At 41.6% G+C, this 19,572-nt stretch overlaps 1 protein-coding gene across 4 annotated transcripts in view; it reads left to right on the top strand.

Moving 5' to 3' along the window:
• The first annotated feature begins 659 nt into the window (after positions 1–659).
• SESN3 (sestrin 3) overlaps positions 660–19,572 on the top strand; it is an 85,023-nt gene continuing 66,110 nt past the window's right edge. For 3 of the 4 annotated variants that reach the window (XM_073337668.1, XM_073337651.1, XM_073337640.1), the window contains exon 1: positions 660–891. In XM_073337668.1, the coding sequence (XP_073193769.1) occupies positions 802–891 (90 nt within the window). In that variant the 5' untranslated portion in view covers positions 660–801. The remainder of the gene's footprint in view (positions 892–19,572) is intronic. The other variant, XM_073337658.1, reaches the window with a different exon arrangement.

The following is a 19,572-nucleotide window of genomic DNA, read 5'->3' as shown; positions in this document are numbered from 1 at the left end:
TAAACAGCCGTGCCTGACTCTAGGATTGACTTCCTCCATGGGTCTGACAGCCTCAGAATTTGCTAGCTTTTCAGGCATGGTGCAAGGCTCAGATTTCCCCCTCCCCTTTTCTGCATGAGGAAATGGTGGTTTGGTATCTGGGGTGTTTATGAGCACTATATTTTCCTTTTTTTTCCTCTTGGCCTTTCTCCTCCTCTCCTCTCCTCTCCCTTTCCCCTCCTCCATTCAGCTCCCCCTCTCTCCGATCCTTCTTCCCTCTCTTTCGTATTCCAAGCTCTTCCTTGAGTCAGCCCACATCCCTGCAGCAGCAGCAGCCAAAGTTTAAAGGGGTGTGTGTGACTGACACCTGGTAAGCATGGGCTCCTGTGCCTCATCTGCATATCCTCGCCCGCCGCCCTCTATTGGCTGGAAGAAGCCACGCCCTCGTGCTGGGGCCCTGGCCGAAAGGCCGCCCGGAGACAGGAGCTTTCCCCGCCCTCTTGTGCTGCGGCCCCGCCCTTTCGCCCGCCCCTGGCTGGAGGCTGCCCGGAGACGGGAGCCGGCGAGCGTTCTGGCAATTGGTCAGCGTCGTGCGAGCTCGTCGATTGGCGGCTAGTAGCGAGAGTGGGCGTATCCGGAGCGCGGTGATTGGCGGAGGGCTGTGCGCGGGGGGAGGGGCTGCCCGCGAGCGGTGGACGGGGAAGCTGCGGGAGGATGGGGACGGCCGGAGGAGCGGGTCAGTGAGCTGAGCGCAGCCAGCCCCGCCAGCTCCTCCGACCCGGGCGCACCCGCTCCCCGTCCCAGGCGGCGCGGCGCGGCAGCATGAACCGGGGCAGCGCCGGCTCCATCGGCAGCGCCGCCTCCGCCAGCGAGTACCGGGTCTGCAGCAACTGCCGGAAAGTGCTGAGACAGGTACCCGGGGGGCCGGGGCGCTGCTGGCGTGAGGGGGGCGGCAGTGGAGCCGGGATGTGGCGGAGCCGTGGGGATGTGAGCCACCGTTGGGGACGCCGGGATGTGGTGGGGGGGCGGCCGGGCCGGGCCGCTGGGGTGCGCCCCGGGGGGGAGCGCTGGGGGTTCGAGGCCGGCTGTCTGAGGGGAGGGGGCGGGATCCGAAGAGCTGGGGGTGCGAGGCGGGATACTGGGACTCGGGGGGGTGCGAGGGGGACGGGACCCAGGCGGCGGCGCGAGCGGAGGCTGGTGTGTTCGGGGGCGGCCGGGCGGGTAGCACAGGAGCTGCGGGCCCCTCTGCGCACGGGAGGCGGAGAGAGGGAAACCGTAGATCTGACGGGAAGGAGCGGGGTAGCCAGGCACTTTAGCAAGGCGAGGGGCCACGGGAGGATCTGGGGGTGGCAGGTGGGTGAGTATGAGGAGAACGGGGCATTGTCCCGGGATGGGAGGGGGGTACCAGCCCCAGCATGGTAGAGAAGAGGGGATGGGCAGATCGTCCTTCCCACCCGACACTGGCCCTTTGGCGAAGGTCCCTCTTTTCCGCTTTCACTGATCTCTGCATCTGCTTCTGCCCGGTGTGAGGGATGTTCCCCGGCCCACTGATGTCCCTGTTAGCCCGTGAACGCAACCTTCAGCCACAGCTCCTATCAGCGGGGTTCTTACTCTCCCACCCCCTGTAGTGCCTTTCCCTTGTTAGCGATTCCGCCTGAGACATAAAATATATGTGGGGATTTGTATTGGGTGTGTGTATGTATGTTTTTCAGCAAAAGTGTTTACTTGGATGGATCATCAGAAACACTGGCTCTGGTTGATTCTCATAGAGAGCGGCTTAGAAAGTTTATTCACATATCACTTAGTAAAAATAAATACATCACTACGATTTTTATAAAACCTTATTTTCAGACTGCCTCTCTGAAATGTAAAGCTTTTGGGGAAAAAAATCAGCTGGTTATTAATGGGTCCCCTGACCAGAATGTCCTTTGCGAATATTCTAATCCTTTACTAACTCCTCTCAACATCTGATTAATTGGGAACATTAGATGAGGTGCTTTTTGTTTGTCCAGTGCAAATGAATTAAAATTGCTGAGCTGTGCAAATGCATCAGGACTGGAAGACTGAGAAAAATGCAATATTTTTTCCCTCATCTGTCTCTCTAAATACATTTTGCACCAGGGTTGTTCTTGTAAATATTAAGAAAGCATGTAAGTTGGCGAGCTCAAATATTTGCGCTCTTTGTCCAAAAACTGTTTTTCTTCCTCTGTGGGTCAGGCCAAGTGCCAATCAAAGTTGTTTTTCAAGCCTCTTTTTGCTGCAGTGGGCTGCTGTGTGTGTGTGTGTGTGTGTTTTTTTTTTTTTGTAAAGGGGTTGGTTTTTGGAAAAGAGGTGTGTAGAGGGAGGGGGGAGCATATTTAAAATGCATGAGAGAGAGGGGTGTGTCTTAATCATGTTTATGGAATATTTTAAGGGAAACGAACTCTTATTAAATGTGTGCAATTGGTATGTGCAGTTATTTTTTCCATAAACTCTTAGATCATATTACAGTTGATATTTGGTACTCAGCTCATTGTAGCGCAGCTTGTGAGAAATTTAATGGGTCAGAGAAGTGCATATCATTGCAGTCTGATGTTAACTATTTCACTGCAGGGCCAAACTTTAACTTGCTAATTAATTTTTTTGTGGAAAACAGACACTTATAGAAAAACTTCTGAGACGTTAAAAGCCTGAAGCTCTCTCTGAGATTTGACATGTTTAAAGGATTGGCTTAACAGGTTAATCGGTGTCAAATTGGTCTATGTCAGGGGTTCTCAAACTGGGGGTCAGGACCCCTCAAGGGGGTCACAAGGTTATTACACCGGGGGGCCACGAGCTATCAGCCTCTACCCCCAAACCTCACTTTGCATACAGCATTTATAATGGTGCTCAATATATAAAAGAGTGTTTTTAATTTATAAGGGGGGGTCGCACTCAGAGGCTTGCTATTTGAAAGGGGTCACCAGTACAAAAGTTTGAGAATCACTCGTCCATGTAAAGAGTGGGGAGGGGAACTTGCGTTGTTCTTGTCAAATAAACACAGTTTTTGTTGACTAATAAACTGGTGTTTGGCAATCCTAGTATTTCTAAAATTAAATTGATCTGAAATTTCTTAAAGCCATAGTCTCAAACTAGTGAGTAGGTCTCTTGTTTTATACCTTTTTAATACTAGAAACTGTGGATGTAATATACCTTCTGCTAGCCTGTAATATGCATTACTTTCCTAGTAATGATTGTGAATGATATTTATTTACCAACATATCCTCTGATGAAATGTTGCTATTCAAGTAAATTATGGAGAATAATGGTGGCATGCTTAGGTATCGGGGTGCTGGGCACTGCAAAGGAACCTAGTTGGTTAAGTGGATGTGAGTAGCTCTCTTTGCTGGCCTACCTTATGAATTCCCTGCTGGTGGACTGTGCTACTCTTGCTGGAGGATTCATAATTCCAGTGGCAGTTATTGAAATTAGATTAAGAGCAAGTGACTTGAGAGAGATATTTTGTGATTGAATTGATTGTGACGTTATGGCCTCCAGCCTTCAGGCTAACCAACAAACATAGCAATACAAAAACAACAAGGAGTTTGGTGACAGTTTTTTACCCACGAAAGCTTATGCCCAAATAGATCTGTTAGTCTTTAAGGTGCCACCGGGCTCCTTGTTTTTGTGGATACAGACTAACACAGCTACCCCTTTGATACTTGATAGCAATATAAACCTTGTCTCATTTGCTCTGTAAGCATTTAATATGTTTGTTGTATTAAAGTCAGTGTAAACTTTAACCTTTTGCATGACATTAGCTAATTTACAAATAGAAAATATATAATTCTTCTCAGGTGTAAATGAGATGCAAACTTTGATCTGGATGTCAACGTATATGCTAAAATGCCCTCAAGATCGTTGTTGCTTCACCTTGTTTTATGACAATATTCTTTTAAAGCTAACATGACAATGCGTTGGAAAAATAACTGCTCATAAAACATTCTTAATCAGTTCCTACTCTCATCTATTTGAGTCTGTATTTTAAACTGCTAAAGTATAGTCTTAGCAACAATTATTGGTGGATGGGGTGATATGGCAGCGAGGGAAAACAAGCCTTTCAGCTTACAATGAAATTCAGAACAGACAAACTAAATGAAAACTCGTTTGGGTGAATTGGGGTATCTTATACTGAAAGATGTAAGTGGAGAAAAACTAGATTTAGAGTGCATAGTCTATTTTGGATTAATCAAAGTTATGGCTTTTTAAAGATGTTTTCAATCTCTGGAAAAAACAATGCTTTTTTCAATATGGGAGAGCCCATTGTACAAAGGTTAGCATGAATAAATAAATAAAAATGCAGTCTTGCTATAAGAAAAGGAGTACTTGTGGCACCTTAGACTAACAAATTTATTAGAGCATAAGCTTTCGTGAGCTACAGCTCACTTCATCGGATGCAGGGATCTGGCAAGCTAGTTCTGTCGCTGCTGGCTAAAGGCGAGGTAATACCACTTCAGTAGCAGAGGTGGGTGGAAATGCTGATATTTGCTTTGTAGAATTCAAGAGGATTTTCAGGAATGTCATCCAGCGGAAGTTAAGGAAATGCCACAGTAGTACAGCCAGTTGGATTTGACTGTCTTTCAGAGAAGGCTGAACCAGGCTGGGAAGTGGGAAGCACCTGCCAGACCACACACTGCCTTGTGTGCTGTCAAGGGATTGTGCAGTGTGATTTTTTTTTTTTTAAAGGAACCTAATAGTCAAAGTACTAGTGACGTGAATCGATCTCTTCATTTTACAATGTTACACTTAATTTTTAAAGACTTCAGATGAACTTGTATACTTCCTATATGTGCACCACTCTTCCTAGTGGTCATGATGTGTCACTTCTCTGTTTAGAGCTATATCACAGCTCTTTAATTTTATGTTCTCTTAAAATTAGTCACCTGCTGAAATCTCTGCTATTTTTTTTAAGGAGCTCTCAGAATGAATTAGCACACTTTACATGAAAATATAAGTTTTGTGATATTTAGTGTTTGTCTTAGAACCCAGCCCCTGAAGTCTTTTTTAGTATGTGAGAATTTTAGCTTTCATTTAAAAAAAAATTCAAGCACATATGGTTGCAAACAAAGGATTGGAAATGTGAACCCTAAAGGCTCAAAAACTAGAAGGCAAATTTAATAGAATGCCAAACTTATAACTTCTTTAAAAAAATCTCACGATTTTTGAGGGTCCGAGGCATAATGTTTGAACACCTGGAGTTGGCAATATTTCCACCTGCCATACTTTCTTATCCTGTACTATACACCTGGTTTGCTGGCACAGTATTTCTAGTTTTAGGCAAAAAGCATTTTATTACTTCAAATTATTAGTGTTTTTTAGGAAACATTTACAAAATTGTACACAGCAAGCGGCAACTCCTTTCCTCTAATAACTGCAGTGAAAAGACAAGAATGGTCTTTTATACTGTTCTGACTGTTTGCACTGCTCTGCATCTTTCCATACTGCAATCCATTTGGATAATTGTACTCTTTTTCCTTGTTTAATTGTTGGCTTTGCGGTATCAGAGTGCTATTGTTCTCAGCTCATGTACACTGATATTGAGCATTCCTGTGTTCTCCACTTATTCCAAAAAAGTGGAATAAAAACATGGGTGGTGGGTGAACTGGCCATTGAGGGAGGCTAGCCCCTGGTCCCTCCCCTTCTGCCCGAAAACCCACCTCTCCTTCCATCCCTTCCCACCGGAGCCCAAAGCATCCCCACCGTGGCTGCCTGAGCGCAGCCATCCCCAGAGCACCAGGCGGTGCGTGGGTGGGGCCATGCCAGACTGTTTGGGGAGGTTCAGCCTCTCCCAGCCTATGGTACCCATGAGTAAACATATTTTTTATGTTTTTCTAATCTCAATTGTTGGAAGTCAGAAAATGGACAGTTAAATTCTCATTGGTGGTCTGAGAAGAAATTATCCTCTACTGAAATGTCATAGTCTTGCAATAAAAAGAACATGTTGTCCTCTGGGGCAAAATTCAGCTACAACAGACAATACAGAGGGAGTGAGAGAGCTACTAATGTAAGGAGAGTTTGGCTGCAGGGAGAGTTCAGTGGCCTGGGGGAGGCCAAGTAGTATAATCTAACTACAGGAAGAAACGTAACAAACATACTCTAAATTTAGGTCAATAACACCCTCTCCCCACAAAAACAAACAAACCAACTCAACACCCCCCCCCCCAAAAAAAAAAAAAAACTTGCGAGAGTAAAAATAATGCAGGCAGAAGTCCAGCAGCAAAGTGAGGGTATCCAGTTTATTGCACTGAATGCAGCATGAACAATGACTTGCCTTGCGGGCAGTTATTGTATGTGTGCATTTGATACAAGCAGCTCATAGCCCTCCGATTCAGTACAGGCTAGAGTGGCTGAGTTGGTGGAGGTAAGGGGGACAAAAATCTACATCAAGGAGACTTTCAGGGTTGCAGTAGTACACCCCAGTCAGACAGTTTGTGCTGTTGAGAGGGTGAAAGTCTCAGGGATAGAGAAAATCAACAGTTCCATAGTTGTGAACCTCCTTCCAGGTGATGTCATGGTATCCTCAGTCTACGGATACCCCTCCTAGGGAGGGAGGGAGCCGCAGTTACTACCAGGAGCAAGTAACTCAAGGGATTTGATTATTAGAAATATCAGTAATTGGGTTTGTGATGGCCGATGGAACCACATAGTTAATTGCCTGCTGGGTGTGAAGGTTACAGATCTCATGAGATGTCTAGATAGACTTATATGCAGTGCTGGGGAGCAGCCGGTGGCTATGGTACATGTAGATACCAATAATACAAGGAAAGGTAGGGGAAAGGACCGGAAGGCCAAATTTAGGCTGCTAGGTAAGAGTAGAGAGTAAAGTCCAGGACCTCCATGCAAGCAGTCTCTGAAATGCTTTCAGTTCCATGCACCGGGCCAAAAAGACAGGACGAACTAAAGGGTTTTAATACACAGATGAGACAATGGTGTAGAGAAGAGGGTTTTTGGTTTATTAGGAACTGGGGAAGATTTTGGGAAGGGAGGAGCCTAAACAGGAAGGATGGGTTCCACCGAAAACCAAAATGGAACTAGACTGCCAGCATGTAAAATTAAAAGGTTATAAGAGAATTTTTTAAACTAAGGGCAGGGGGATAGCTGTCAGGTGTGGAGGGGCACACAGCTGATGTGGAGACATCCCTTAGGGATGGATTTATTAAACTGATAGGAAAGAAGTTGGCAAAGTATAGATAGGAGCTAGTGAGGAATAGTCAAACATAAGAATCCCATTCAAATCTAACACACGAAGACAAAGTGTATAAGTGCTAATAGACAACTGCTGAAGTCTAAATAAGTAAGATGGGTGAATTAGAGTACCTGGCATTAAATGAGGATATTGATATGATAGGCATCACTGAAACTTGGTGGAATGCGAATAATCAGTGGGACATGGTAATAATGCCACATCCCCACCAGCATGAACCATTTGTGAAAGAGCATAGTCAAAGTAAAAACCTGAAATGACTCAAACTATACTATAGACTCTCTGGGTAGAAATTACGTGCTTGAATAATAAGAGTATAGCAGTAGGAATATGCTGCCACAATCCTGATCAGGTGGTTGGCAGTGATTGTGAAATGCTTAGGGATATTAGAGAGGCTACAAAAACAGAAAACCCAATAATAATGGAGGATTTCAACTATGTGCATCTTGAGTGGGTATATGTCACCTCAGGAAGGGATGCAGAGATAAAATTTATAGACACCACAAATGACTACTGCTTGGAGTAGCTAGTCCTGGAACCCACAAGGGGAGAGGCAATTCTTGACTTAGTCTTAAATGGACCATAGGATCTGGTCCAAGAGGTGAATATAGCTGAACTTCTTGGTAATAATGACCATAATGTGTGTGGGGGGGAAATGTCAAAGAAACCCACCTAAGTAGCATTTAACTTCAAAAACGGGAGCTACCCAGAAATGAGGAAGCTAGTTAAACGGAAATTAAAAGTTTCAGTCACAAGGGTGAAATACCTGCGAACTTCATAAAGGCTATTTTAAAAACACCATGATAGAGGTTCAAATTAAATGTATATCCTAAAAACAACAGTAAGAGGACCAAAACAATGCTATCATGTCTAAAAAGCAGAATAAAAGAGGTGGTTAGAGGCACCTTTAGAACTTGGAAGTCAAATCCTAGTGAGGGGAAATAGAAACAATAGAGCATAAACTCTGGCAAGTCACATGAAAAGTAAAATAAGGCAAGCCAAGAGAGAACTTGAAGAACAACTAGCACACAAACTAACAGCAAAAAATGTGAGTACATTAGAAGCATGCCCAACAGTCAGTGGGGCCACTCGATGATTGAGGTGCTAAACGATCACTCAAGGAAGACAAGGCTGTTGTAGAGAACCTAAATTAATTTAGCTTCTATACCAGGTGATTGAAAGGTAGTTATTATAATATCAGTTTTTAAAAGGCTCCAGAGATGATTCTGGCAATTATAGGCCAATAAGCCTAATGTCTCTACTATTTCAAACAATTTGCCTGGTAAAGAACAGAATTCTAAGACACATAGGTGAACATGATGTGTTGGGAAAAGTCAACATGGCTTTTATAAAGGGAAATCATGCCTCACCAGTCTATATTAGAATTGTTTGAGAGTGTCAATAAACATCTTGATAAGAGTGATCCAGTGGATACAGTGTACTTGGACTTTCAGAATGCCTTTCACAAGGTCCCTCACGAAGGCTGTTAAGCAACATAAGGAGTCACGGGAGAAGAGGAAAGGTCCTCTTATGGATCAGTAACTGGTCAGTATCAGGGAAAGCTAGAAAACAAAGGGTAGGAACAAATGGTAGGCTCTCATAATGGAGAGAGGTAAATAATGTGAACCCCGATTAGGGGTCTGGAACACATGACTTATGAGGAGAGGCTGAGGGAACTGGGATTGTTTAGTCTGCAGAAGAGAAGAAAGAGGGGGGATTTGATAGCTGCTTTCAGCTACCTGAGAGGTGGTTCCAGAGAGGATGGTTCTAGACTATTCTCAGTGGTAGAAGAGGACAGGACAAGGAGTAATGGTCTCAAGTTGCAGTGGGGAAGGTTTAGGTTGGATATTAGGAAAAACTTTTTCACTAGGAGGGTGGTGAAACACTGGAATGCGTTGCCTAGGGAGGTGGTGGAATCTCCTTCCTTAGGAGTTTTTAAGGTCAGGCTTGACAAAGCCCTGGCTGGGATGATTTAATTGGGGATTGGTCCTGCTTTTGAGCAGGGGGTTGGACTAGATGACCTCCTGAGGTCCCTTCCAACCCTGATATTCTATGATTCTATGAATGTTGTCCTCCAAGGATCTGCACGGGGACCTATGATGATCAGTGTATTCATAAATGATCTGGAACGGTGAGGTGGCAAAATTTGCAGGCAGTACAAAATTAGTCAAGATAAGCCCTAAGCTGACTGTGAAGATTTACGATGGGATCTTACAAAACTGGGTGACTGGGCAACAGAATGGTACATGGAATTCAGTGTAGATAAATGCAAAGTAATGCACTTTGGAAAACCTAATCCTGAAATTACATACAAAATGATGGGGTCTAAATTGGCTATTACCACTCAAGAAAGAGATTTCAGAATCATTGTGGATAGTTCTCTGAAAACACAGTTCTGGTTACCCCATCTCAAAAAAGATCTTAGAATTGGAAAAAGTATAGAGAAGGGCAATGAAAATGATTAGGCGTATTGAAGAGCTTCCATATGAGGATAGATTAAAAAAAACGGGTCTGCTCATTTTAGAAAAAAGGCAGCTAAGGGGGGATATGATAGAGGTATCTAAAATCATGAATGGTGTAGAGAAGGGAAGTGGTGTTTACCCATTCACATAACAAAATAGCCAGGACTCACCCGATTAAATTAGTAGGCCTCAAGTTCAAAATAAACAGAAGGAAGTACTTCTTCACACAACACAGTTAACCTGTGGAACTTGTGGCCAGGGATGTTGTGAAGGCCAGAAGTATAAATGAGTTCCAAAAAGCATTAGCTAAGCTTAGGCTATTAGCCAAGACGGTCATGAATGCAAAACAGGGCTCCATATGTCCCTACACCTCCAACTGCCAGAAGCTGGGACTAGACAACACTGCGTGGATCACTTGTAATTGCCCTGTGTGCATCAGTCATTCATTGCCTGAATTATAGGGAAGCAAGGAAATATTGGTGGCAATGAGGGGTTTAATTTTTTTTCACAGAAGGTCCCCACTGTTGTTCACTGGGCTATATTAACTGTTTAAATTATTTTACCTACTGTTTTAACTATTACTGCTAACAGGAATAAGTGATATGTTCCTTAGGAGGTGATATGATATGATAGGAGAACATACCAATAACCTATTAACTCACCAGACTGAGTTAGGAGACCTGGGTTTTGTTCTCTGCAGTGTTAGTTTTACTATGACTTCAGGGAATTTGAGAGAGAAATTCAGGGATTTCTTAATCCGTAGAACAGGGCTAATGCTCGTTTACTGTGAGAATGTACTTTGAGATCTGCAGAAGAAAAGTCCATTGGAAATTAAGTATTAACTTTCTCCTTTCTATTTTAGAGAGAGGTCAAAAACTGCTCTTTATTTGGATATTCATTTCGAGTGGCTTGGGAAGTTGGAGGAAGAGAATAGTCGTTGAATTCTCCATTCTACCCTGATCTTGCTAACTGAGGTGGTTTGGGTTGTGCATTTATTGTCTGCATCCCATTTCCACTATGGATAATAGGGCTATTAGAGATCGTAACACGCCATGTTTCACTCTGTGGGGCTGAGTATCTGGTTTTCTGTGGGTGGGTAAGTCTGTCCTTGCTATAGTCCTGCCCATCAGAAAAGAAGCTCAAATTATAGGAGGAAGGAAGTTTAGTTTTATGACTTCTTCTTAACCATCACTGTAGGGACCTAAATGGTAATTTATATTTGATTCTCCTAGTCTGCATCTGTAATCCCATCCATCTCAAAATCTCTTTACTAGGGTTTCCTCCTCATAGAGCCTGGTGGCATATGCCACCTTAGGTAGAGTTTGCAGAAAAGCTAGGCAGATAACTGCAATATTGCGTGGAACTATGTTACAAGAACAGAGGCATTATCCACAAATGGATTTTTTTTGTCAGATAGTTAACTTTGAGCCAATATTTTAAACATGCTAGAGAAAAAACTCATGATGTTCTTTCCTAACCAAAATTAGCTTTCCCTATTAAAATTCATCACAAGATAAAGGACTTTTTGGCACTTTACCCTGTACATTTGCACTAGTATTGGTGGTAACATGGGCTGCCATGTTTAAAAATGTTTTTAAAGATTCACTTTTAAACTAAATCTGTACAGAGTGGGCATGTGTTTTGATTTGAAGACCATATTCCATATGAATGCAGGATTTCCTCCCCCGCCCCAGCCCCCCAGTGCTTCAAGGTCATTACATGTGAACTTCTAAATAGACCGGAATAAGATAGGGGTTGCGTCTTGGCTTACTTGCTGCTGCACCCCATCTTAAGTAGAGCGTTTAACAGAAATTACATAAGAGTGAAACCCATTTCCATTATGGAGCATCTTTCTCTAGGTAGATAGCGACCAAGGTTATGTCCAAAAATCAGTAGTGGGATTCTGTCTGCTTATTGTTCAGCTGCTTGATAGATGGCTAAAGAAAGTCTTTCATTCAGAAAGTAAACTGTTGTACGAAAGTCCCATGCTTGTATCAGTACTGACATATCCTCAAGAGATTTGGTAACTGGAGGAATACTTTAATTTAAAGAAACTGTTAAAGGAATATTTACTTTAAATGTCTGTTTTAACCCACCAATCTGCTTAGTCGTTTTGAGATTGGCTTCTTAATGCAAATGAAGAGTTGTAAACTTGGGTTAGATCCCATGCAATATTTCACCTCTCCAGGATCATGCTGTCCAAATATTCAAGGTTTAGTAGAAGCAACTATTGATACGGAGTTGCAATATTTCAATATGCTCAATTAAATTAATTTCAAGTGATACTGTACATAGTAGTGTTTATGCAGAACTTTTTGTCCCACCAATCAAGTTTCACTGATCAGTGCAGACTGAAGGATTTTTAAGAAGAAAGCCTATGCTGTAGGCCTTGTTTATATCCATAATTTGCCCTACTTCTAGCAGTCTGTGTCAAGCCACCAATGTAACTGCCCTGATGCAGATGAGGAAGCTGTGATCTGTGCAGAAATTCTGCTAGTAGTCTGACTAGCATCAATGGAACTTCCATGCTGATTCTATCTTGTGAACGAGTGTAGCTGTGTTGGTGACTGGCTATTCAGTTGCTGGATTTGGGGCAGATTATGAATGTAAGCTAGGTCTTTAGCCTGTAATGCTGCATAGTTAAGCTACTGCAGAACTCTCGGGTTAACAGTTTCCTTTATCTTAGCTCAAACTGCTTCAAACTCATTCATATTTTCTCTAATTCATAGTTTACTGAGATTGGAGGACCCATTTTGGGGAGATTTGTGTGATTGACACACTGATGCCTCTTACCAGTTAACTCATTTTCTAGTAGGATAAAGATATCACATGCTTCTTTACTTGATGCACATGCAAAGCAAATAATACACTTTTGTCAAATAAGAATTTGCCACTCTCTGGCCTGAAAGAGGACTCCATGTCTTTAAAATCTTACTTATAATTTTTTTTGCCACTTAGTTTATTTTGTGAAATATTCCAGCTCCATAATTGTTTGAGTTCTTCAGATACTTAGTTTCTCAATATATAAAACAGGCCTGGTCTGCATGCAAATTTTGTACTGGTATAACTCAGTTAAGAGTGTAACTTCTTTTTACTTTTTTTTTTTTTTTTTTTAACTGATAGTTGTATTTGTACAACCTCTAGTCTGGATGCAGTTAGCTTATTCCCCTTCTCACACAGGAATAAGCTATACTGGTTTAAATACTTCTATACCAGTATAATTGTATCATTTTACTGTACCTGTGTAGTTACAGTGGTACAACTTTTGCATGAGGACACAAGTTATTACTGTCTGAACAGTTGGAAGTATAAAATGTAGCTTGTGTATTTTGTTCGCACTGTACTCGCAAAAAAGAAACATTTTCACAGGGCCACTCCATGAGATCTGTCTCAAGGAAAAGCATTTTTTTTAAAAAAATCTGGGGAGGTGTAAAGAGAACTGGATCTGAATACTGTAATCAAAGAATAATTTAAACATACCTTCAAAATGAAAAAATAATAAAATTACAAAGTATCTTTAAAACACCGTCTAAAACAGGGTTTCAGACTTTTTCATAATGTGGACCTCATCCTAAGAGTGTCTTCTGAAACATCTTCCATTTGTACTACTACTCCTGTTTTTAATCACATAATGTCCCTGTGGGCTTATGACAATCAGGGCCCAGACACTCAAGAGAATTGCTAAAGAATACAATCAGTGGAACCAACTGATTGTGTACAATATTATTGTACTATAAAATGTATTGTATAAGATATCATATAAAAACTGGTGACACACTGGTCATAAATATAACTGTGTGATGTATGTATGGGTGGCCTGTAAGGAGTTATTATGTGTGCTGGAAATATGTTCCTAAAGTATGTTTTGGGGGGCAGTCTTAATGAACAAGTTTGTCTTACACAAAGGAATGTAAATTTGCCTATCTGAGTCAAGCTTTGTAAGCCATCGATCATGAAGGTACACTTACATATAAGATAAACAAAGCAGTCTAGTCAAGTGGCAGAGGCAACAGCTTGGTGAGCACAGCGAGATAGACACTGGAGTCTGAATCCCCACTGGATCTTCCGGGATCTTGAGACAAAGATAATGGACTTTGGGAAATATAAGGGGAGTAAAGAGACGTTCTAGTTAGTCATCACTTAAAGGACAGAGGGGACAGCACCCTCTGATTCTGTGACATTGGATCCTCCTACTGGAAGGGCTGGAGATGCTTCTACCTTGATGTGAGGAAAGCTATTTAGATACAGATTGTAGCTTGCTAAAGTTAAGTATTAGACACTAGGAAGTGTGTTTTTGTTTTGTTTTTGTAACCTTTTACTGTTTATTACCTCTGCTTAGTATCACTTAAATCTCTGTTCTTTATTAAAAAAACTTATTCTTAATTTTACTATAAACCATCTCTGTGCTGTGTTTAGGATAGTGTCTACGGTGGGCCAACAGGCTGGTGTGTGTGCTGTATCTTTGGAGGTAGTGAACCTAACTTCTGAGAGTGTCCTATGAGAGGAACTAGCTGCTGCAGAGACATTTCTGAGCAACTCTAGAACTGGAGTTCACTGAATGTTACTGACAAGGCAAGATTTAGCCTGGTACAGTCTCAAAGAGTTTGTTGATAAGGTAGACAGACAGGTGTGGCAGGGACCTGACATACAGTCTAAACTCTAGCGAACCTCTCCCTTGCTGAGGCAGAGAGGTATCACAGTAGCTTAGGTTCTGGGTGCCCTTAGCAGAGTGTCTAAGACTGCTACAGCAAATGATTACATGGAAAGGTAACATTTGGGAAGTGCTTAATATATTTCTAACTTCTCTTACTGTGTTTTAGCTGGAAACTAGCAGGAAAACCTGCGGCCTGGTCTACGCTACAAAATTAGTTCAATATAACTGTTGCACAAGAGTGTCAATAATTCACACCCCTGAGCAATGTAGTTATACTGACCTAAGTGCCAGTGTAGACAGCACTATGTCAGTGGGTGAGCTTCTTCCTCCAGTGTAGCTGCTGCCTCTTGTGGATATAGAATTATTAAGCTGATGGAGTGCTCTCTCACATCAGCTTGGAGCATCTTCACCAGAAGCGCAACAGCGGCACAGTTATACCATTGTAAATTTGTAGTGTAGACCTGCCCTGTGCGTTATTGTCCTTCAAGCTCCTTGTATACCATAACACAGGGCTCTGCAGGCTACCATTTGTCCATGGATCACTGTTAGGTTTAGACCAACAATTCTTGTAAATGTAAAAAGAAAAAAAAACCTATGCTGTCTTTAAGTACAAAGGCAAGGAGAAATCCAGACTTGTGGCTAAAAGTTATGAGGGATAGAATAGTTCTTTAGATTATCTTTTGAGATGCAGAAAATTTCCATAGGGAACTGACTTATAATTCTTTTTAAAATTCAGGATTTTCATAACTAAATACTAAACTGGGAGGAGTGGTTGGTACGCTGGAGGGCAGGGATAGGATACAGAGGGACCTAGACAAATTGGAGGATTGGGCCAAAAGAAATCTGATGAGGTTCAATAAGGATAAGTGCAGGGTCCTGCACTTAGGACGGAAGAATCCAATGCACAGCTACAGACTAGGGACCGAATGGCTAGGCAGCAGTTCTGCGGAAAAGGACCTAGGGGTGACAGTGGACAAGAAGCTGGATATGAGTCAGCAGTGTGCCCTTGTTGCCAAGAAGGCCAATGGCATTTTGGGATGTATAAGTAGGGGCATAGCAAGCAGATCAAGGGATGTGATCGTTCCCTTCTATTCGACATTGGTGAGGCCTCATCTGGAGTACTGTGTCCAGTTTTGGGCCCCACACTACAAGAAGGATGTGGATAAATTGGAGAGTCCAGCGAAGGGCAACAAAAGTGATTAGGGGTCTGGAACACATGACTTATGAGGAGAGGCTGAGGGAACTGGGATTGTTTAGTCTGCAGAAGAGAAGAATAAGAGGGGATTTGATAGCTGCTTTCAACTGCCTGAGAGGTGGTTCCAGAGAGGATGGTTCTAGACTATTCTCAGTGGTAGAAGAGGACAGGACAAGGAGTAATGGTCTCAAGTTGCAGTAGGGAAGGTTTAGGTTGGATATTAGGAAAAACTTCTTCACTAGGAGGGTGGTGAAACACTGGAATGCACCTAGGGAGGTGGTAGAATCTCCTTCCTTAGGAGTTTTTAAGGTCCGGCTTGACAAAGCCCTGGCTGGGATGATTTAATTGGGGATTGGCCCTGCTTTGAGCAGGGGGTTGGACTAGATGACCTCCTGAGGTCCCTTCCAACCCTGATATTCTATGATTCTATAACTGATTGAGTTAAATATTCATAAACACAATATATATTTTGATTAGTGCACTTCAAATCAAAATGATGAAATATAACTGACTTTCTTAGAATGTTTAAAAAGAACTTGGTTCATCTTTATATTTCACACCATAGAAGTCCAATTAGTATAAACTCTGAAGTTTAACACTGACCAGGGAGGAGTGGACATGAAGATTGCTCAACTAAACTTAATTTCCCCAATACTAATTTCTCCCTCCTGTTACTCACACCTTCTTGTCAACTGTCTGTAATGGGACACTCTCTTACCACTTCAAAAGCTATTATTCCTCCCTTGGTATCCTGCTGTTAATTGATTTATCTCCTTAGACTGACCTCACACTTGGTAAAGCAACCCCCATCCTGTATTTATACCTGCTCCTGTATTTTCACTCCAAGCATCTGATGAAGTGGGTCCTAACCCACGAAAGCTTATGCCCAAACAAATTTTAGTCTCCAAGGTGTCACAAGGACTCGTTGTTTCAACTATCTAATGTTTTCACACACAGATACTTAGTCACGTTATAGGTTTTTAATTCCTAAATTATTTAATCTGTAGAGTTGCCCACCAGCCAAAAAATAGCGTTAGTGATTGGGAAAGAAAATATGAGTTGTCTTGATCTAAAACTTTTTTTTTAAAGGACTGCCAACTTTGTACTCAGAATCAATTTATGTATAGTGTCTGTGCTGTGACTACATTGGAGTCACTTTAACTGAATATCAACAAATAGAACTGAAAGTCATATGTATTCTTTCTTGTTCGTATCAATTTGGCATTTGGAAATGATTAAATATGAAAGCACCCATACAGAATACTGAACCAGACCCAATTTAACAGTGTATACTTGTAAATATGTTTAACGTTTCATACTTTAACTATATTCCCTTTGCTACTCATTAATATATTTGAAGAGTTTCTTAAACATATGGTTCTAAATCTGTTTTAATATAGTTATGCTTTTAAATGAAAAAGCCTTTAATAAAATCATTCCCTCAGATTTGTTTGAAATATTTTTCAGTTTGTAAATCCCCTCCTTTGTTGATCAAATAGTGGAAATAGTAATTTGGTCTTGAATTTAGAAATGTTATGTAGATCTCTAATGAAACCAGGATCCTACACAGTCAAAATAGTTGGCTCTCATCCAGGTTGAAAGAATGCTTGACATGATGCTGTACTACAATACATTCATGTCTTGTAATCCAACTGTGCATCAAACATGCAAATACCTGCTAGCTGGCCAGAGTAAATCCTGATCTCTGAAAGATTGCATCTGGGCTTTCTTACTCTACTGAACTTTTGCTAGACTATTCTGATACCTAATTTAGAGGCTGAAAACTGGGGCAAACCTGTTTTTAATATAAACCAATAGTGTTTAACTCTAAGTCAAGTTAACTTTTTAAAATTGTTACATACACAACAGATATGTAAAATTAAACCTGATTGGAAAGATTTTCACAGGCCACTTTTCTTTGCTTAGATACAATTTTAATTTTTAAATACAGAGTACTCTGGTCATGGTTACAGGACTACTGCACCTCTGTCCCCTTTCTGATCTCTGAGTGCACCGCCTCCAGTGTTAGGCCTTGTGCCTTTACGTATCCTGGGATGAAATTTACCAGTTTTCCAACTCTTTGACTGGGACCTGGGCTATCTGTGTATCCACCATTCTTAACTTGCAGGTCTGACCTGCATTGGGGCACCTAAGAGTCGTCTTGTCAGGAATCTGTGACCAGTGGTGCATAGTGACCAAAAAGGTCTGAAAACCAAAGTATTGTTTGTTTTAGCAGTGGGAGCAAAGCTTTTTTTTTTTTGGGGGGGGGGGGGGGGAATTTTAAAACAGGATTCATGGCGCATGTAGACTAACTTCTTTGAATGCCCCTTCCTTCCCTCTCTCCCTCTCAATGGGTCCCTGTCTGATTCACCAGAACAGATGGCTCTCAGATGTCCTTTAAATCCTGCCAGAGTGTTTTTGTTCTCCTGTTTTTGGAAGATCATTGGTCATTCCTAGTGAGAACCATTTTTGTAGGTTGGGTGGAGACAGAGTGAGAATTATCAAAGCTAACAGTTCTGGCGTTGTCTCTCAAAGACTCTCAAGTCTCTCTGTTGATGGGTGGCTATCTGGAGCCAACTCTTTGTTTCTGACTGTATTCCGGAGCAACCTCCCAGTGAGTTAAACCAATATAGTCATCCAGAAAATCTCTCAATATATCAGGCCAACATATTGTCAATAAATTATCACAGGGAACCTCCAAATCCTCACAACTTCCAATTCTGGCTGTAGACAAGGTAACAGATTTGCTTTTCAGACTTAGCTGTGGTTCTAACTTCTACTAGTAACATTTATCTGCAGTACTGACTACATTAATCGGTGAGGGGAGCCAAGTTATTGAACTTAATTTACTCTCCCATTCTATTTTTTTTCCTCCTTAACTCACTTTCTAGTAGTAGTACAAGAAATAAGACACCTTGTGGTGGCTGGACAGATATCCAGCTACTAGTTTTAAGTCAATTTAATGTAGATGAATCTGCAACCATATGCCTTTTTTATTGGGTCTTTTAAGTGATGTGACTCCTGAGTGGAAATTTTAAGTCTTTGTGGAAAGAGATGCATTGAAACAGCATGTTGGGTGTACTTCTCCTTTAAAATAAGTTAGATTTAAATTAATAGTCTCACTCCATAATAGTGAAGACAGAATCTGTCAAAATATCTTAAACTAGGTTATAGCTTTGTCTCCAGCTTTATTTTTTCCTCAAAACTTTTTTAAACATGCTGTTTTGTCTGCCCTCTTGGATTCTTATGTAATTCTACTACTCACTTTGTAATCAACATTTGCTAATAAAATAAACTTTAAAATAAAGTTAATTGGTGGGAAGGACTGAAAAAATAGAAGAGATGAGGAATAACTTGCATTAAACCTGTTTAAAACTGGTTTTCCATCTTTAACACCTATTTAACTTTAATACCTGAGAGGCAATTGGGAGAAAATAGGCCTTTCTTAAAAATTCAACACCTTAATTCTTCAGTCAAAGGCCGAGGGACCCCCCCCCCCCCCCCCCCAGTCCACATATGAGGCCTCCAAGGAGTTATCCAGCAAGACTAGGGAAGAAAGCATTTGACATACTTGTATAGTTGGCACTTAATACAAATTAACCCATTATCTGCCAATGTTCAAGATTAATTTTGAACCAAATCATGATCACTTCTGTGGCTAGTACAAAAGAAGATAAAAGTACACTGCACATGGAGTAACATCCGGTCAGTTGGCAATTAATAAAATATCTGACATGCTTGGAACACCAAGCTCGGTAATTCAGAGATGTTTTCCAAAAGGTGAAGGGTGTTTATAAGCAGAAAGCTGGCTGTGGGAGGTACTGTAAAATTGAACTCATATATAACTCACTCATCCCATTTTTAATGACCGAGATTAGAGGTTCCTGTCTTCCCTCGTATTTTGATGAGTTCATCTTCATTTATTTTTAAGAGGATTCCCACACAGTCTTAAATCGACATAATTGTCATATAAAAAGCTTTCTAAAAGACTGTTAGAAAACCCACCCGCTCTTGTCATGTTTTCCTGTCTCCAAATAGAATTTGGTTTTATACAGCACCC

The sequence above is a fragment of the Lepidochelys kempii genome, chromosome 1 (assembly GCF_965140265.1).
Source record: "Lepidochelys kempii isolate rLepKem1 chromosome 1, rLepKem1.hap2, whole genome shotgun sequence".
Classification (NCBI taxonomy): Eukaryota; Metazoa; Chordata; order Testudines; family Cheloniidae; genus Lepidochelys; species Lepidochelys kempii.
This window is presented reverse-complemented; position numbering and strand designations above follow the sequence as displayed.